The 21581-nt window shown below is 41.0% G+C and overlaps 1 protein-coding gene across 1 annotated transcript in view; it reads right to left on the bottom strand.

The window, feature by feature from the left end:
• Positions 1-1855: 1855 nt before the first annotated feature.
• Positions 1856-21581, bottom strand: part of HAL (histidine ammonia-lyase) — a 43470-nt gene continuing 23744 nt past the window's right edge. The window contains exons 11-20 of the mRNA XM_073650688.1: positions 20240-20387; positions 20066-20161; positions 16058-16116; positions 15544-15624; positions 13718-13783; positions 13453-13618; positions 13179-13313; positions 5303-5411; positions 5139-5208; positions 1856-2201 (exon numbers count right to left, since the gene is read on the bottom strand). Coding sequence (XP_073506789.1) covers positions 2034-2201; positions 5139-5208; positions 5303-5411; positions 13179-13313; positions 13453-13618; positions 13718-13783; positions 15544-15624; positions 16058-16116; positions 20066-20161; positions 20240-20387 — 1098 coding nt within the window. The 3' untranslated portion in view covers positions 1856-2033. The remainder of the gene's footprint in view (positions 2202-5138; positions 5209-5302; positions 5412-13178; positions 13314-13452; positions 13619-13717; positions 13784-15543; positions 15625-16057; positions 16117-20065; positions 20162-20239; positions 20388-21581) is intronic.

The raw sequence follows: 21581 nt of genomic DNA, 5'->3' as shown, positions 1-21581 counted from the left end.
CCATGATGGTCTTTGATGGACTTGGTCATACAATGGCTTCATGTTTGCACCTGCATCTTCAATGGATGGTTCTATGGAGCCACATAGAGCCCTCATCAGCTCCATATAGGTAAGGGTCCATTTACACAACGCGTTAAATGACATGCTATCAAACAACCACTGACTTGCAGACATGTTGCCGGTTTACACAAGCTAACTGCACTTCAGATGGACACTGAATGATCTGTAATAGATCGTTCAGTGCACATAGGCTGACATTGCTCTCGGTAGTGCAGGTCCTGTTTACACAGGACAATGCTCTGCTGAGAATGATATGTTTTTGTGCAAACCATAAGAATATTTCACCAAACGGCATTTAGACTGTACGAACATCGTGAATGAGCATTCCTAGGGGTGCTTGTTCACGATAATCTTGCAATATAAATGAAGCTTTAGGCACTAGAATGTTTATCAATATTCCAAGAGAAGAATAAATCTGAAATATTTCATCAGCTGGCACAAGCTACAATTCAAATTTGAGACATATAGAAACTGTAAAATTAGAGAGCCTTTTTAAAATGTGTATTTTCTTGGGTCCACTTCATCAGCAAAAAGTGTGACGCAAAGATTAAAATGGACCCAAGACATTAGTAACCATTTTCATCATATAATACATAGTTATTCACAAGTTGAGTTCCAATGAATATTTAATACCATAATTACAAAATACATGATTACACCACACAATTATAGTACAGTACATGGAGTTAAGATTTTATTTAAAACCTTTTATATACAGTATATCACAAAAGTGAGTACACCAATCATATTTTTGTAAATATTTTATTGCATCTTTTCATGGGACAACACTGAAGATATGATATGATACAATGTAAAGTAGTCAGTGTACAGCTTGCATAACAGTGTGACATACTGAAGCAGATCTTGATCCCCTCCCTTCGCAAACTGTTTCCATAGGGCAGTGTTCTAACATGATAACGACCCCAACGCACCTCCAAGACGACCACTGCATTGCTAAAGAAACTAAGGGTAAAGCTGCTGGACTGGCCAAGCATGTCTAGCACCTTGGCCAGTCTGTGGGGCATCCTCAAAAGGGAAGGTGGAGGAGCGCAATGTCTCCAACATCCACCAGCTCCATGATGTCGTCATGGAGGAGTGGAAAAGGATTCCAGTGGACACCTGTAAAGCTCTAGTGACCTCCATGCCAAAGAGAGTTAATGCAATGCTTGAAAATAATGGTGGCCACACAAAATATTCGAACTTTAGCCTCAATTTGGCCATTTTCATTTAGCAGTGTACTCACTTTTGTTGCCAGCAGTTTAGACATTAATGGCTGTGTGTTGAGTTATTTAGAGGGCACACCAAATTTACACTGTTATACAAGCTGTACACTGACCACTGTACATTGTATCAAAGTGTCATATCTTCAGTGTTGTCCCACTAAAAGATATCATAAAATGATAAGTTCTGGAGATATTGGCACCAACCTTGAGACAGAAATGAATATCACCTGTATTTTGTGAACTTATGCAAACAAATGAGGTATGTTGGTGGTGTTCTGCCATGCATAAAAGTCCAAATAATACATAAAAAGTCGAAGAAATGTGGCACTCACCATACCTGAAAACATCAGTCATTTATTCCATGTAATGGGACAAACGTGTGGCAAGCAGGGGGAGCGGGGTAACAGGACGAACAACAGTCATTTCACACTCAACGTAGCGCTTATGTGTTTGGACCCACAGAAGTGCTACTTTGAGCACGAAACGGCTGTTGTCCGTCCTGTTTTCCCCACTTCCCTTGTTGCCACATGTTTGTCCCATTACATGGAATAAAGGACTGATGTTTTCAGGTATGGTGATTGCCGCATTTCTTCTACTTTTTATATAATAAAATATTTGCAAAAATGTGAGGGGTGTACTCACTTTTGTGATATACTGTGTTACAAATGTTTTATTACCACCTCAGGTTGATAGGTGGTGCTTCACTACAAAGCTAGCTATGGTTTTACTGTTATTGAAAATAAGGCAGCCCTAAGGTTCATGGTGATCATGATCACAAGTTTGGTCTTGTTGGTCAGCCATCGAAGAGCTGCTCATTGACATTGAATCCACAGAAAAAGCAGTAGGCGAAACAGGTCTGGATTCAGGAATGTGTTCCATTCTGTATTTCTCAATGTATGGTACCGCCACCAGCCAAACCTGCAGAAGAAACCAATTGAACAATTAAAAACAACACATTTTTTATTCTAGAAACCAAGCTGACTTTTTTTTTTTTCATTCTGTAAACTGAAGCTCAGTTTTGGTGAGAACAAAATGAAAGCTCTAACAGAATAGTAATCTTGTAAAAAAAAATAGATCTACATGATGTATACATACCGTAAATATTTATATGAAAGCAATTTGTTTTACGACAGCTGTGCATTATGAGATGCCATTGATTCTCCTATTCTATTGCAAGCTGACACATTGTGTGTTTTTATTGTTAATAATGACATTTATGTTTTTATCAGAATTTCTGTATTTTTAATTTATAGTTAGTCATGAGAAAAACGAATTCCCTCTTTCTTCTTCTGTGTTAATGTCCTGTCATTGTTCTTATCTATATATAATTCTAAGATGTGTACTCTTCAGTGTTGAATCCATGAATTGTTGATGGTAGATTACTAAACTAACTAATATGAACTGAATGCTACTACCTTGAGTTTTGTGTTTTTATTCTGTAACTTCATTTTGAAAATTCAATAAAAATGTAATTATAAAAAAGCTGCATTTTTGTAAATTTGCTGATCTTGGGCATTCAGGAGTGTTAATGCACTGCCAAGTAGGAAAGCTATCAGCAGTGATCTTAAAGAAGCAATTGTTGCTGCCTTTCAATAAGGAAAGGTTTGCAAGGCAATTTCCAAACAATTTGGAGTTCATCATTCCACAGTGAGAGATTAAGTGAAAGACATTCAAGTCAATTCCAATCTTCCCAGGAGGGGACATCCCAGCAAATTCATCTCCATGCAGTGCTCAGATAAACTGCAAAAAAATTAGATTCTAAAGGCCTCAATTAGTATGTTAAATGTTCAAGTATAACAGCACAATTAGAAAAAGACTGGACAAGTATGGCTTGTTTAGAAGGATTGCCAAAAGTAAACCTCTTGCTAAAAAGAACATGGCAGCACAACATAAGTTTGCAATCTTGTTCCAAAAGTTTTGTGGTTTGTTCAGATGCAATGCCTTTGGACAGACAAGACCAAAGTGGACATGTTTGACTATACTTATCCTGTGATTATCAAAAACCAAACATGGCATATAATAGGCACAATCACCTAAGCCAGCTGTCAAGCATGGTGGTAGAAGGGTGATGGTTTGGGCTTGTTTTGCAGCCACAGGAATCATTGAGTCGACAATGAACTCCTGTGTATACAAAAAAAGTATTCTAGAGACAAATGTGAGGCCATCTGTCCAAAAGCTAAACTTGGCCAAAACGGGGTCATACAGTAGGACAATGACCCCAAGCACATCTACACTAGAATGGCTGAAAAATAAAAGAATCAAGCTGTTGCATTGGCCAAGTCAAAGTCCAGACCTCAACCCAATAGAAATGCAGTGGCAGGACCTTAAGAGAGTGGGGCATAAACAAAGGCCAACAAACCTCAATGAACTTAAGCAACGTTGTAAAGAAGAGTGGGCCAAAATTCCTCCAGAACAATGTGAGAGAGTGATGAATAAATACAGGAAACGATTATTTCAAGTTAAAGGTGCTTCTACAAGCTAGTTGTTCATGAGGGTGTACATATTTTTTCACATACTGCTTCAGCATTTTGGCATAGATTTTGTTAAATAAATTAAACTGTGTAATTTGTCATCTGTTGTTCATCTGACATTGTATACACCTGATTTTAAGACATTCTAAGGACCAGATTTTACTTATTTTTTTAATGACTGTATATGTAGATCACTCTCACATACTATTCAAGTATTATATGTGAGTGTAATCTACATATCGTAGTATTAGGTGTCCCTTCTAAAACCATATGATGTTTTCCCAGCATTACATTTTAGCATTGGTCAATAAGGAAAGATAAGCAAATGCTGAGACTGGTGTTGTGGCTCCAACACCTCTTGGTTAAATAAATATGTACTTATCTAGTTTAGGAACCTTTGACCACATTTTACATACAAAGTTTGATTCCATCTAAAGTATGTTGACCACATTAATCATTGACTCAGCTTCACAAAACAGTTTTTGCCTTAATGTGCCAAATATGTTCCACATGGAAGGACAAGAGAACGTTTACAGTAAAAATAAAAGGAAAAACACGGTACAATGAAATCATGTAGACATAATTACCAATAGCTTATTAGATAATATCAATTACTATTCTTATCAATGATGGAATTTTTATGGTGGGGCAATTTCTCCAGGGTCTTCACCACTTAAAGGGAATCTGTCAGATGGATCAACCTGCCTAAGCCACCTATATGGGCATGCAGGTCATCCCATCCAATGTCCAGAGAAATACACATTTATGTAAATCAGCTGTTAAGAGCTACGGGCTGGACACAGATCTGAATGAGAATCTGCCTACAGAGCTTATTTTAAATGAAAGGGTGCATTACCAATGTGACACATGTAATAACTGACAGTTTTCTCTCCTCATCTCATTGCAGAGCTGTGTGTGATTATAACTAACAGTACAGCGGAGCTGAACGTTGTTTCTTTACAAAGACATATGAGGGCTTTTATTTTTCATTGACACCATTTTGGGAGTACACAAAAGTTGCTGATTAACCATCTGCTAACTACCATCCAAGAGATGGAGTGTTCAAATCCAGGGAAGACCATTTTTCAAAGAAAGTGAAAAATGAGTTGGAGGAGGTGGAGTTACTGAGCAATGAACTCCTCAGTAACACTGGCATTGAGCCTGCACAGCATCTGGGAGACATCACCGACACAGAGTGACATAGCCCTGACCACCTGGGACAGTGGGACATCGCCGCCAAATCAGAAGAGGGCTGGATATGGGACAGTTGGGAGTTATGATAGAAAGAGTGAAAAAGTGTCCCCATAACAATTTCTCTTTACCATAAGCAATCATTTTAATACACAAAGTAAACATTTAAAAAATATTTTAAAAAAAGTCTTGCCTTTTGGTCAACGAGTAATCTGTGAACTGCCTCAATGTCTGGGGCCATGAAACGATCCTTCATCCATGGCCTACAAGATGACAGTTAGGGACAATTATTGATCATTAACCACTACAACATGCAGGCCTTCAAAACCTAGACTGTGAAATACTGTTTGTTTTTACCTGACAACAGAGCGAACAAGGTCGTACACTTTCTCCAATGGAGTTGTGGTTTTAAGAGGGCGTAGAAATTCAATCCCCTGGCAGGCTGCAAGAAGCTCAATAGCCAGCACTGTAAAAACAGAAATGTTATTCCCAGTTTGCAAAAAAAAATATTAATGAATATGAAAAAACAGGTTTTGCACAAGATACCATCCAGAAAAATTAGAAATATTTTAGAAATAATAGAATATTCGTGTATTTTAATTGCTTTTAAAATATATTGTCTTCATATTTTTTTTCTGGATATATAATAGATAACATCAGAGATAGATGAACTTCTCTACTGTATAAAAATGCTGATTACACTAAATTTATAAATATACTGTATATTAGGTAGAGCTGTACAATAGCAGGAAAGGATATGACCCTACCAGAAAAATATGTTTTAGAATTCCTAAACTATGACACAAAAATGTATCTTTTAAAATTATAAGTTAATAAAAAATGAATAAACAAGCATATTTCATGTTCATAAGTATATCAAATATTACATTGTTTTTCCTTTATATTTTTTTACAGCATTCTTCGTGGCGTAAAAATAAAACATTTGTTTTATAGTATGGGATGTTACGGATGCAGCAATAAGAAATATGTTTCTTTTTTTCCCCATAACAAAGCAATAACAATAACAATTTTATGGTGAAGTGAAAATTCTTATTTTTTTACACTTGTTTTTCATAACTCTCCTTCAAACCACACATCCAAGCCCTTTCCACTTCCTGCCGACTCCAACTCAAAAATATCTCCCGGATCCGCACATTCCTCAACCATGAATCTGCAAAAACACTAGTGCATGCCCTCATCATTTCCCGCCTTAATTACTGCAACCTCCTGCTCTGTGGCCTCCCCTCTAACACTCTTGCACCCCTCCAATCTATCCTAAACTCTGCTGCCCGACTAATCCACCTGTCCCCCCCCCCCGCTATGCCCCGGCCTCTCCTCTCTGTCAATCTCTTCACTGGCTCCCCATTACCCAGAGACTCCAGTTCAAAACCCTAACCATGACATACAAAGCCATTCACAACCTGTCTCCTCCATACATCTGTGACCTAGTCTCCCGATACATACCTGCACACAACCTCCGATCCTCACAAGATCTTCTTCTCTACTCCCCTCTAATCTCCTCCTCCCACAATCGCATACAAGATTTCTCCCGTGCTTCCCCTCTTCTCTGGAACTCTCTACCCCAACACATCAGACTCTCATCGACCGTGGAAACCTTCAAAAAGAGCCTGAAGACCTACCTCTTCTGACAAGCCTACAACCTGCAGTAACCACCGCTGCACGACCAGCTCTACCCTCACCTACTGTATCCTCACCCATCCCTTGTAGATTGTGAGCCCTCGCGGGCAGGGTCCTCGCTCCTCCTGTACCAGTTGCTGTCACATTGTGTTCAAGATTATTGTAATTTGTTCTTGTATGTATACCCCTTTTTCACATGTAAAATGCCATGGAATAAATGGCGCTATAATAATAAATAATAATAATATTTATTAGTTCTACGAGGATACTTGAACAAACAATCTTTTCAACATCTACATCAGGGTTGAGAAATCTCTGACCCGTGGACCGTTGTCATTTCTTCCGGCCCCTGGGCAGATTTTAAGGGACCACAGTGCTTGAGTTGCTGGACCCGTTTTGCAGGCCAGCCCCTTAATACCTTCCTGGACTGTGAATACGTGCATGCAACGAATGCCAGCATCAGGACGTTTTTTGCAGGTGGAGTTAGTGCTCTGCCCTCCCATCCCAACATTGAAGATAGAAGCCGCAGTGTCTACTATGTAAGAAATATAGCAACCTCTGTATCCTTTGTGATGCTGTTATGATCTGCTACAGGTACTAAGTAAAGACAGGAGATCTGTCCCTACAATAGAACTAAGCTAGATCCCTACGATGTAACGAGGAACCTGATCCTGCGATCAGACCCGCTAAAGTCCTCAGCTAGTCTGTACGAAGACCTATAGATGTGAGGGAGGGATCCCTACAAGAACTAGGGACTGGGAGAAAGATGGACACCTCCTAGCAGAAATTGTAGCAGTAAAAAGACAAACAAACAACATAGAACATAGAGGTCAAGAGACCTAGCTAAACTGACGGAGTAAGGTAACAAAGCACCTGGCTAGCTTAAGAGTAGAAATTACAATGAAGTCCAGCAAGGCCAGAAGGGCGGAGCAGGATTAAATAGGCAAAAAAGGTCATGTGACCAGCAAAATAGAAAAAACCTAACAGGAGAGTTCTAACAGTACCCCCTCTTCTATGAGGATCCTCCGGATCCCCTAGGCCCAGGCTTATCAGGAAACTTCTTGTGAAACGCTCAGACAAGTCTGGAAGCAGAAACATCATCCGCCCTCACCCAAGAGTTATCCTCGGGACCGAAACTCTTCCAAGCGACGAGATACTGCAAACTCCCTCTATACCGTCTAGAATTAAGGATGCGGGAAATTTCATATTCCCCGTCCTCCACCACCGGAGGAACAGTGGCAGTGGCGTCTCTATCTGATACATCTGCTTTTTTCAATAGGGAAACATGAAACATCGGATTAATCTTCCAGGAGGTGGGAAACTCCAACCTAACCGCAGATTGGTTAACCACCTGAAGCACCTTAAAGGGACCTACAAACTTGGGACCCAATTTTTTAGAAGGAATCCTCAACCGCAGATTCTTAGAGGACAACCAAACCATGTCACCAACCGTAAACAAAACCTCTTGACGTTTCCTGTCAAAGTACCTCTTAGATTTTTTGTTAGCCTCCTGAAGATTACCACGCACATCCGTCCAAACTCTTTCCAAATCACCGGAAAAACTCTCCTCCTCGGGCACAGCCGATACCAATTTGGAAAATGACCCAAAAGACGGATGTCTCCCAGAACAACAAAAAAAAGGCGAACACCCAGCAGAAGAGGATGCATGGTTGTTAAGGGCAAATTCAGCAAGCGGCAGAAACTCCGACCAACCTTCTTGATTGTCTGCCACAAAACAACGCAAGAACTGCTCCACATCCTGGTTCTTCCTTTCTGTCTGGCCATTAGACTCAGGATGATATCCAGATGAAAATGACAAATGAACTCCCAACCTGTCACAAAAGGCACGCCAAAAACGAGCCACGAACTGAGGTCCCCTATCAGAAACAATATTAGTAGGAAGACCATGGAGTCTGACAATCTCCTTGACAAAGGCCTTAGCGAGTGTCTTAGCGCAGGGCAGTTTGATGAAGTGACACATCTTGCTAAAACGGTCCACGACCACCCAGATGACCGTGAAACCCTCAGAGGGGGGAAGGTCAGTAATAAAGTCCTTAGCCAGATGTGTCCAAGGTGCACTAGGAACCTTGGACACAGCAAACCTTGGGCAAAGCAACCCCGCAGCAGGAGTATGAGAATACTTAGATCTAGCACACACAATACATTGACGCACCCACTTAATGACTTCCTTCTGCCATCCAGGCCACCAAAAACTGCGACCCACAAGTCTCTTGGTCTCAGAAATTCCAGGATGACCTGCCAACTGAGACTCATGACACTCAACAAACAAATCTCTCCTAAAGGTCCTAGGCACAAACAACCTCTCATGGGGAGTGTTAGATGGGACATTCTCCTGTGCTTTAAGAATCTCATCTTCCAAAACGGAGTCCAATGCTGCAATCACCACACCTTCTTGTAAAATGCTCTCCTCCTCCTCAGCACCGACCATGGGAGAAAAGCTACGAGACAAAGCATCAGCTTTAACATTCTTGGTACCCGGGATGTAAGTAACGGAAAAATTAAACCGCGAAAAAAAAAGTGCCCACCTAGCCTGACGGGCATTCAAGCGCTTGGCAGCATCAAGATAGATCAGATTTTTATGATCAGTGAAAATCTGAATGGGAAAATCAGCACCTTCCAAGAAATGACGCCAGTGTTCAAATGCGAGTTTAATAGCCAGCAATTCCCGATTACCAATATCGTAATTAAGTTCAGTCTCGGAAAATTTTTTTGAAAAAAAGGCACAGGGATGTACTCCATCCTTGTTTTCTTGAGACAACACCGCACCGACCCCCACAGAAGAAGCATCAACCTCAACCAAAAACGGCTTAGTCACATCAGGCTGCATAAGGATGGGGGCAGAGCTGAACCTTTCCTTTAGAAACACAAAAGCTTCAATGGCCTCAGTAGTCCACTGAACCGTATTAGCACCTTTCCTGGTGAGATCGGTCAATGGTTTAACAATAATAGAACATTTTTTAATGAATTTTCTGTAGTAATTGGCAAAACCCAAAAACCTCTGTATCGATTTCAAACCAATAGGCCTAAGCCATTCCTGCACAGCTTGAACTTTCACCGAGTCCATCTCAAAGCCCTCGCTAGAGATAATGTAGCCCAAAAAACTAATTCTCTGTACAGCGAACTCACATTTCTCCAGCTTAGCAAAAAGCGAATTGTCCATCAATAACTGCAATACCTCACGTACGCTCCGCCAATGAGACTCCAGATCAGGCGAATAAATAAAAATGTCATCCAGATACCTAACCACATTTTTGCCGATCAAAGGTCTAAGGATATCATTAATAAGATTCTGAAAAAATGCTGGTGCATTGGCAAGACCAAAAGGCATAACCAGATTCTCAAAATGACCCACAGGAGTGTTAAAAGCAGTCTTCCATTCATCACCCTCCTTCATGCGCAACAAATTGTATGCCCCCCGGAGATCAATTTTAAAGAACCACTTGGCCCCCACTAACTGGTTAAACAAATCAGGAATCAATGGCAGTGGGTAGGAATTGCGTACAGTAATTTTATTAATCTCGCGAAAGTCCAGACAAGGACGTAAACCGCCGTCCTTTTTTTTAACAAAAAAAAATCCAACAGCCACAGGTGACTTAGAGGGTCTGATATGACCGGCGGCCAAGCTCGTCTGTATGTATTCCTCCGAAGCCTTTCTCTCAGGAATAGTAAGATGAAATAAACGACTTTTAGGAAGAGTCGCTCCAGGAACAAATTCAATGGTACAATCATAGTCTCTATGGGGAGGCAAATTTGCGACTCCTCCTCAGAAAAAACTTTCCAAAAATCCTTAATAGGTACAGGTAATTCCCCTCTATCCACAGCAGCAATGCGCCCGTTACAACACTTGTCATAACACTTAGGGCTCCAGGACTTAATTTCATTGGTAGACCAATCCAGTACAGGATTGTGCAATTTTAACCAAGGCAACCCCAACACTACTGGAAAAGGCAAATTATTTAATACCGCCAAATCCAAATTTTCATGGTGAATACCATTAATAGTGAGGGGAAATTCATAAACCTTGTGAGAAACACATTTCAAGGGAGAGCCATCGACAGAAACCACGGAAATAGGGGATGACAAAGGTTTTGGTTTTAATTTAAGTTTTTCCAAGAATCCCCCATCAATCACATTCAGAGTAGAACCACAATCCACAAATACCCGAAATTCAATTAATTCTTCCAGAGCAGCGGTAGTAGCAGAAAGAAATACACCCTTAGTGTTTAAACAGGCTATACGGGCGTAACTGACCTTTTTTTTTCTTTCTTCATACGAAGCACACAGTTCTTAATGAAATGGTCAGATTTTCCGCAATAAAAGCACAAACCTTCGGAAAACCTGCGGTCTTTTTCCTGAGAGCGGGGTGACATCGCCCCAATCTCCATCGGCTCTCCAATATCAGTACAGACCCTCTCAGAACTCGGAGCTGACACAGCAGAGGATTTACTCTCATTAACCCTTGCCCGCAGTCTCCTGTCCACCCGTATAGCTAATTGCATTGCCTCCTGCAAGTTTCGAGGTGTAGGATAAGCAATCAGCAGATCTTTAACCCTTTCACCTAGCCCAGCAAGAAACAAACTTTTCAGAGCAGAATCGTTCCACCCCACCTGAGCAGACCACCGACGGAAGTGAGTACAATAATTTTCCACATTACCTGATCCCTGCCTCAAAAGTCTCAATTCCGTCTCAGCTGATGAGACACGATCAGGATCATCATACAATAACCCCAAAGCAGAAAAAAAGCTATCTACTGATCTAAAGCACGGATCACTAGGTTGGAGAGAAAAGGCCCATCCCTGAGGTTCTTTGCGCAAAAGTGACATTATGAACCCTATGCGCTGTGATTCATCACCAGAGGATCTGGGTCTCAAACGAAAATACAATAAACAAGCATTTTTAAAGGAAAAAAACTCTTGTTGTTCGCCAAAAAATAAATCAGGCAAACGTACCTTTGGCTCCATAAAATGCGCCCCTGAACAGCCACTCACGTGTTGCTGGAGCTCGGCCACCTCCAGAGAGAGTCCCTGCAAGCGTTGAGCCAAATCCTGAAGTGACACCATGATGGAAACTGGAGGTCTCTCCTTAGAGAAATTTTTTTTTTTTTTTGGGCTGGACTTACTGTTATGATCTGCTACAGGTACTAAGGAAAGACAGGAGATCTGTCCCTGCAATAGAACTAAGCTAGATCCCTACGATGTAACGGGGAACCTGATCCTGCGATCAGACCCGCTAAAGTCCTCAGCTAGTCTGTACGAAGACCTATAGATGCGAGGGAGGGATCCCTACCAGAACTAGGGACTGGGAGAAAGATGGACACCTCCTAGCAGAAATTGTAGCAGTAAAAAGACAAACAAACAACATAGAACATAGAGGTCAAGAGACCTAGCTAAACTGACGGAGTAAGGTAACAAAGCACCTGGCTAGCTTAAGAGTAGAAATTACAATGAAGTCCAGCAAGGCCAGAAGGGCGGAGCAGGATTAAATAGGCAAAAAAGGTCATGTGACCAGCAAAATAGAAAAAAACTAACAGGAGAGTTCTAACAGATGCATTTACACCAGTCCGAGTGTCTCCTATGTGATAGGGACTTTTGTATATACAGTACATAGATGATACAGGGACTTGTGTATATATGAGTCTCCTATGTGTTATATAAACACCACTCTCTGTGTCTCCTTTGTGATGTACATATATCAGCCTCGTTGTCTCCTATGTGATGTATATACAGCAGTCTCAGTGTGTCCTATGTGATGTATATGCAGCAGTCTCAGTATATCCTATGTGATATATGTACAGCACTCTCAGAGTCTCCTATATGATGTATATACAGCAGTCTCAGTGTATCCTGTGTGATGCATATACAGCAATCTCAGTGTCTCCTATGTGATTTGTATACAGCAGTCTCAGTGTATCCTATGTGATGTATATACATCAGCTTCTTCCATCAGTCAAACTCTTTAGATGTTGCAGCCACAGCCGTCTTATGCCACCACAATATAGAATGGAACGCTTCTTGTGCACCCAGCATTTGAAAGTGCCAAAAAGCCATTATTTGACTTACGGTCAAATGCCAGCCATTGCAGAGGGAGCCTAGCAGTCAAACACCACTGGGCTCCTATGCTGATTGCATTAAAACAGCTCCTTTGTATGCTGTAAATATATGACATTATGATTGTGCAGTGTAAATTGTTCCCATGATGTAAAATGAAGTCATGGTGGATTAAAGGGGTTGTAAGTTTTTTTATAATACATTTTTTTAGAAGATACTCTGATAAAATCCTGTGTTCCACTGCAATCAGTTTTAATTCATGTGGGAATCCAGCAGTAAGTACATTATGCCATTTACCTACAGCAAAACCATAGAGGAAATTAAGCATTTCACAGATGCAACTGAAAAAAATGGGCTGTCCATGTGGTTTGCGTCTGTGTCTGGTCCTCCAGAGCTAGAAACGTTTTGCGCCACTCTAGACTCATTAAAGAATTCAAGTTCAATGCTCAACTTTTAGTAATATGAAATGTCATTGCGTAATGCAGATAGTTTAGAGAATATATTAAATACACAAATTTAGTTCCTACCATGTTCCACATTTTCAATTACTCTTAGAGCTTTCCTTGCTGCCCAGCCTCCCATAGATACATGGTCTTCAGTGGCAGCACTTGTGGAGAGTGAGTCCACTGAGGATGGGTGACACAAAGCTTTATTTTCAGAAACTGGAGGACAAATTGAGAATAAAAAAATACATTTAAGATTAAATTTGTTAAACAAACAGTTCAAAATGTTCTTCAAGGTGAATTTTTTAGAAGCTTTTACAATGATCACACAAAAGCTTGGAATTTATCAAACTCTTACCAAGGGCAGCAGCTGTACAATGGGCGATCATAAAGCCGGAGTTCAACCCCCCCTCAGTGACTAGAAATGCTGGTAGTTCACTAAGGGAGGGATTACAAAGTCTTTCAATCCTTCTCTCACTAATTGATGCAAGTTCATGGACCCCAATAGCAAGATAATCCAAGGCCTGCAAATTACAGGAAATCCAAACTTTTTGAGGTGAAAAACATCAGTCAAAATATTACAATACAAATCATCTGAAATATATATATATATAAAACAGTACCTTTGCAGGATATTCACCATGAAAGTTTCCACCTGAAATGGTTTCTCCCCTTTCTGCAAAAACCATCTTAAAAGAGTGGTTAAGGTCTGTTTTCACAAAGTCCTAAACATGTTTATGCTGCAGTTATAAATTAAAGGGGTTGTCCCCATATTGACAACCCCCTTCCATGTGTGGAATATGTACATGATAGCCGGCAATCCATTGATTGAGACCCCCATTGTGTAGACAAGAGTACTCTTGATAAGGCTACCCCACTATCAGTATTTGGTCAGTATTTTTTCTCAGGAGTGGGAGCCAAAACCAGGAGTGGGTGATAAATGCAGAATTGGTGACTTGTTTCTATTATACCTTTTTTCTGATTGTTTCTCACCTGGTTTTGGCTCCCACTCCTGAGAGAAAATACTGACCAAATACTGATAGTGGGGCCGTGGCTTCTGAGTGACTGTTCTTGTAAGGGAGTTAAATTCTGCTTCACATTTCTTTTTTTCACTTGATAAAGACGCTGGTACGCAGTTGAAACGCGTTAAGATTAGAAAACCTTTTTATCATCATTGTTGAAGAATTGATATACTCCAGCAGCAATATTTTTTTCTCCACTGCAACATTGCAATAAAATGCAAAAAGAGGCGAAAACATTGTATCTATCCCAAAATGATATGAATGCAAACATCAGCTCAGGGCACAAAAAAAAAGCCCTCACCCAGCCCCAGATCCCGAAAAATGAAAAAGCTACTGGTCTCGGAAAATGGCGACATAAAATAATTTTTTTTTCTTACAAATTTCAGAATTTTTTTTTTACCACTTAAATAAAAAAAAAAAACTATAAATGTTTAGTATTTGCATACTCGTAATAACCTGGGGAATCATAATGGCAGGTCACTTTTACCATTTAGTGAACATGGTAGAAAAACAAAAAACAAAAGAAATTGTGGAATTGCATATTTTTTTGCAGTTCCATCTCACTTGGAATTTTCTCCTGTTTTCCAGTACACTATGTGGTAAAATCAATGGTGTCAGTCAAAGGTACAACTCGTCTTTCAAAAAACAAGCCCTCATACGGCTATAAAAATAAAAAAGTTATGGCTCTTGGAAGAAGGTGAGCAAAAAACAAAAGGGCAAAAGCAGAAAATTACAAGGTCATGAAGGGGTTAATTCGGAGTCATCCCCTCCCACTCAGCTTTATTGACAGAATTCACTTTGCTGCCTGAATTGAATCCCTGACCCTGCGCATCTGCACTAACACTGCAGGGGCCGAGTACACACACAGTGTCAATGCATGCAAGACGTCTCCATCTCATCTCCTATATACAACGGCTGCCCATTCTTGTATGATCAGGAAACAGGAGAGTGTGATGGGAGCGTGCCCACACTGACACTGTGTGCCCACTCATTGTGCTCTTGCAGTGTCAGTGTGGGCATTCCTCTCTCCTGTCTGAAGCTGCAGCCTGCTACTTTGGGATCCTGTGAGCTGTAAGCAGAGATACATGTCTGCGCAGTTTTACTATACATCACTGCCACGGTTCAGCCTCATTGTGTGAACCCAGACAAAATAGCACCACGGTGGCTCAGTGGTTAGCACTATTGATTCACAGCGTTGGGAGTCCTGGATTCAAATCCCACCAAACACAACGTCTACAAAGAGTTTCTATGTTCTCCCCGTGTTTGCGTGGGTTTACTTCAGGTACTCTGGTTGCCTCCCACATTCCAAAGACATACTTATAGGGAATACACATTGTGAGCCCCAATGGGGACAGTGATGATGATGTCTGTAAAATGCTGTAGAATATGATGGTGCAATAAATCATACAGCATGCATAAAAGGATACAGGGTTGTCTGTTGCACTGTTAATTTCTGTTGAAATTATGTTCTTAACAAAGTCAATAGTATCATTCGCCACACCATGCACCTAGAAACACAATATTATTCATTACAAGCACTTATTCAGCGTTTCAGAGTAAAACGAAGCGTGTGAGGGTTTTGGAAGTCTGTTTTCTTTGTTTATGTCATTTGTAGTTATGTTACAGTATATACAAAGTCTCAATGAAGAATGTCAACACTCAAAAAACCCCAGTCTATTACTATCAGGGAAGTATTTCCTTTTTCTTGCTGCCTACTCTTCTCCAGTCTTTGTTTCTCCTTTTCCAATACCGACACTGATGCTTCTGTTATTGCCGACATTGAGATGAATTACCGTAAGTTGGTTCTTACTAAATCTTACTTTTTATCTTACGAAATGTGCAAATCAAAAAGCAATATAAATTCCAAATATTCTTTCCATCAATATTGTCACACATACGGCTTTCTTTTCAGCATTAGTCACTTGTTGGTCATTTTCGTACCTGTGGGCAGCACCGTAGTGTATAAGCATCTTGGACCCTGTCACAAAATCTGTGACTTTCTAAAAGACAAAGTATCAATTTTAGCGTGGTGTGTGAAATAAATAAATATACAAAAATACAGACAATGGACACAGATTACATCTTCCTAGTCATGAAACTATGCAATAATTAACTTTATAAGTTATACGGTTATTATTATGAGCTTCATAGGAGACCATGATTTACACTGTATACTGCAATACATAGACTAAGCAATCAGATAATTGCAGGTTCAAGTGGGACTAAAAGAAAAATATGCTGAAATGTAATTTTTACCATATAATGAACGCCATAAAACGAAACAAAAAAACACTGACAGTATTGTAGTTTTTCACCATTTCAATCTAATTGGATTTTTTTCCCCATTTATCCCTACACTATATAGGAAAATGACTTCAAAAGTACATCTCGTCCAACAAAATAAAAAAAAGCCCTTATATCGCTATGTTGATGGAAAAAAGAAAAGTTATATAGGTGAGAGAAAAAAATAAAAATCCTCCAGTCTTTAAGGGGTTATATGTCTATATATTACACATACTGTATATACCGGTAATTTACAAAAAGTACACACCAGTGAGCCATATCAGTAAAATCACTAATAGGTAAGGTGAATAGCATTGATTATTTTGTGACATTGACACCTGTCAGGGGGTTTGATAAATTAGGCAGCAAGTGAACAGTCAGTTTTTGTGTTGGAAGCAGCAAAGTATTGGGATCTGGGTGACTTTGACAAGGGCCAGTTACAATCATGGCAATGGTATTCTCTAATGTCAGTGACCGTTTTACTAGATATTGCCACACAGCAAAAATTGTTCAGAAATGCTTCAAAGAGTTGAAGGTGTTGACTTGTCCTCCACATTCCCCAGATCTCAATCTGATAAAGCATTTGCGGGATGTGCTGGAAAATCCAAATTGATCTATGGAAGCCTCAGCTCCCAATTTACAGTACCCAAAGAATCTACTGCCAATGCCTTAGTGCTATATAACACAGGACACCAACAGAGGTCTTGTGTAATCCATGCCTCAAAGGATCAGAGCTGTTTTGCTGACCACAGGGGAACCTACACAATATTAAACAAGTGGTCTTAAATGGAACCATAACCCCTTAATGACATCCAATATAACTTAAAACTGACCTGCGATATAAGAGACTAGCATCCTCTGAGGGGTGACAATCCAGCAGCTATTAGCTGTACATTATAGCTGATAACTTGCTGCATCAGCCACGGTCAGTATTGGCACCGACCATTGTCGTTTAACCCCTTAAATACTGCTGTCAATAGTGACTACAGCATCTAGATGGTTAACAGAGTCCGGGGGCTCCCTCTTTAACCCCATCGTTCACCTGAGATCTTGATTGTGTGGTCCTGATGTTTGCCATGCAATTTATAGCCAAATAACGACCTTAGAGCCTGCCGGCTATAGCGGCCTGTTCAGAAGTTAGAAACATTAAGGTGGTAAAAATAATTTTTTTCATTCCTGTCATGTCACTTTGCATTAAGTCCTGAAAAGCACCTGAAGGGTTAATAAACTACCTGAAAGCAATTTTGAATATGTTGAGGGGCTCAGTTTTTTAAATGGTATCACTTTTGTGGGTTTCCAATATATAGGACCCCCAAAGTCACTTCAAAACTGAATAGGTCTCTAAAAAAATACGTTTTGTAAATTTCCTTTAAAAAAAATGAAAATTTACTGCTACATTTTTAAACCTAAAATGTTAACAAAATAAAACAACATTTTACAAATGGTGCTGATTTAAAGCAGACATGAGGGAAATTGTATTGATTAATGTTTTGTGTGGTGTGACTATCTGGATTAAAGGGATAGTCATTCAAAGTTTGAAAATTGCTAATTTTTTTAAAATTTTGTCACATTTCTGACATTTTTAAAAATAAATACAAAACATATCAACCTAAATGTACCACCACCACGAAGTATAATTTGTCACGAAAAAAAAATCTCAAAATCAATGGGATATGTTGAAGGATTCCAGAGTTATTACTACATAATGACACATGTCAGATTTAAAAAATTTGGCCTGGTCATTAAGGGGTGTATAAATCAGGCTGGTAAAGAATTGGAAGTATGTGTATTGACAGGCCCCCAATGCACCTATAGATTGAATCGCACATGGCTTCTAATTAGATTTCACGACTGGTACATCATAGCTGAACAAAAATTTTTGTTGGTGAACAAAAACAAAAACCTGTACAGCCATACGATGATTCCCATATGTAGAAAAAAAAACCATGATGACAGATTGCCTTTAATGATAAGGCTGATTACTGTAAATATTACGGATACATCTGTTACTTAAAGGGAACCTGTCATGTTGAAAATGGCATCTGATGTTATAAAGCAGGAGCAGATCAGACTGATGTACTGAGTGTTTTTGTTTGAAAAATTTCAGTAAAAAATGTATTTTATTCATGGAAATACATGGTGTTGGTGTGCATACGAGTCCAGTGGGCGATCCTACACAGTGAATGACAGTCTTCCCTGTATGTGTGCATGCAGAAATATCTACCAATCACAGATTAGGACTCAAAATGTATACAAACACCAGGGATCTCCACGAATAAAATACAAGTTATACTGAATTTTTCCCAACTAACCTATATATCATTCTGCTCAGCTTCTCCTACTCTATGCCATACTGTCCACAGATCGGACTGCATGTGTAGCACCCTGAGGATTCGGCTGCTACAGGGGTATTGCACCTCAACCCAGAGGTGTGATATTCCACTCCCGGGTAAGGAAGGAGTGTGGAACTGAGCTCAGATAGACTGCATGCACTACATACATCCCATTCCAGAGGAGCAGGCCGACGGTACTCCCACTTAGAAATGTGCAGGTACAACCGAGCCTGTTCCTGGCTGGAGTGGGAGGGGGGTGGTACATCCCATGTAGTGTAGGGGCAGATAGGGGGAGCAGTCTGGGTAGTGATAGGAGCTCATTGGGTGCTGGTCACCTGAGCTCACACATAGAGGGATATATAAGGAGGGCACCAACTTAGATTAGGGTCAGACGCTGAGAACAAGTCAGTTGGAGAGGAGAGAGAAGGAAACAGCAGCCCTGGAGAGAGAGAGAGGAGAAAGAAAGAGAAAGACCCAGAGGGGGAAGACTGAAGGGACCCAAGAACCCAAATTAGAACACCGGGTGAGGAGTCAGCAAGAGGGTACCGGAACCCAAGCTGGTGGGGGTAAAGACATTCCCCAGCCAGAGACCGGAGACCGTGGGCAGTGTCTGTCACGGTCACCCACTACATTCACCCCGAAGGCACACCACACGAAGGGTCAGGGAACCCAGGGCCAAGGGTGTCCCAAAAGAAGGCCCGAGGGAGCTGGACCTAGGTGAATCACTGGTGGGGACGGCTGAAGAAAGGACAGAGGGAGAGCTCAGGGCCACGCTCTGGACTTGTTTGGGGGTTGGCCGGATCCAGGACCTGGTGGACGCAGCACGGCTCGGGTGGTCACTCGCAGCTGGAGTGACCAGTACAACATCTGCAGTAAGTAAACACCCTTAACTGCAATACCCGACTCTGTCTTCACTGCCGTCTGCACTACACCACCACAACCCCCATCCTCTGCGCCTGTCCCCTCTGAGGCTATACCCCTCCCGTTGGGGGTTATCCCACCAAGCTGCGCATCCATCATCAGCCTCAGCGGACCCTGCTGCAGCGGCGGCCACAGTGACCGCATCACAACGGGTGGCGTAGTCGACACAAAAGAACTTTAGTAACATCTGTAAAGCTGCCACATAACACTGAGCTTGACGCCCTGGGCACGGGACCGGGTCACAGCCGCTCGGAGACTACAACCCCCCCCCATCTGATCCGGTGCCGGGTATTCCCCTCAAACAGGAATATGTCCCAGGGGGCGCGTCACATGCATAATATGACAGGTTCCTTTTAAGTACATTTTTAAATTATCTTACATATTACTTCTGCAAAACACCATTTTAAAGTACCCGCTATCTCTGAAGGGTGGTGATCCGAATCTAAAAGTGATCTAAATCGAAAAGCTACCTCCACCTGTCCAGGGTGAGGCCTCAGTCTGTGAATGTCTAAAAGAGAAAACACTCATTAATATAATAGTTTGTACCCAGCTTGTACTTCAAATAAGTAGTATAATAATAACCAACCAGAATCAAAAGCCCTTGTAGTTCCCTTCAGGACTTCCAATGTAAGGGAGGCAATTATATCTGCTTGCTTGGCGATTGCATCGGCTCTCTCTACAGCTTCACAGCCTAAAGAGGTAATCATCTGTGTACCATTGATTAGAGCTAGACCCTGCAAATAAAATGTATACCGTGAAAAGTTACTGGACACCAGTAGTTAGTGTAATTTCATGAACTTTTTTTTGTCATGTATTTGATTGGAATTTGTCTGGATCTGTCATGGATTTACCACGACAGAGAGGGGCCAGAAGACCACAGCGTCTGATTTTACGTACTCCAGCACTGCTCAGAAGCACATCTCCTTCATATTAAATGGTGCAGGTTTCTGTTAGCAGTGCAGGGGTTAAACTGTTCAGTTTGGAATCTCTGAGGTTTCCCAGCTTGGATGATCTCAGCTGTTCAGTATTGGCCACTCACTTCCCCTATACATACTTGCCTCTGGAAATCTGGATTGCCAGTGTTAAGTCTTGTACTGCCTGGTGAGTAGTCAGTTCTTGGTAGAGGCGTTTGGAGTGTTTATTTTTGACTGTTGCTAGGTGTTTCGGCTGTGTGCAAATCCTAATCTTCTCCTATTTAGTTTCCCTTCCTTTTCTTTCTGGTGCTCCTCTCTGTTGTTTGTGAGTGCATATTTGTAGAATTGATATTTTCAGTTATCCCTGTAAGTCCTTCCTTGTTTGTCTGGTTTGTGCATATACATACACTATTCCTCCCCACTTCCATGGGTTGGGGAAGAGGACAGATATAGGGTTGATTCAGGAGTTCAGCAAGGTATGTGGCCCCAGCATCATCACCATCAGAAGTAATTTTGGGAGCAGGGATAGCTAGGGACAGGGAAGGAGCCTCTGGGCCCTGGGTAATCGGACAACAGAATTGTGACAGGAGTATCACCTATGCATATGATAGGGACCACTGGAACCCTCACCAATCACCAGATCGGCACACCAGCTTTTTCCCCATTAGAATGGAGCAGCAGTGCGCATGGTTGACCACCGCTCAATTCATTCTCTATATGACTGCTAGAGAAATTTGAATACAATGCTCCAACAGTCCTATAGAGAGTGAATGGAAGGGCAGTTGTACATGCACACTGTTGTTCGATTTGAAAGGGAATAAAAGAGCCTTATTCGGGCAATTGGAGGTGTCCCAGCTGTCAGACCCACACAAATGTAAAAGTTATCATCTGTCCTGTAGATAACTTATTCTAAAAGGTATACCCCTTCGAGACGTAATCATGACATCTGAATTAGCTTTTTTTTTTCTTTCTTGTTTTTACATTTATTTACCAATTGTGGTATGTTTTGGACTA

Source organism: Phyllobates terribilis, unplaced genomic scaffold, assembly GCF_046119375.1.
Source record: "Phyllobates terribilis strain yellow unplaced genomic scaffold, ASM4611937v1 Scaffold_11__3_contigs__length_659146591, whole genome shotgun sequence".
In the NCBI taxonomy this organism is placed as follows: Eukaryota; Metazoa; Chordata; class Amphibia; order Anura; family Dendrobatidae; genus Phyllobates; species Phyllobates terribilis.
This window is presented reverse-complemented; position numbering and strand designations above follow the sequence as displayed.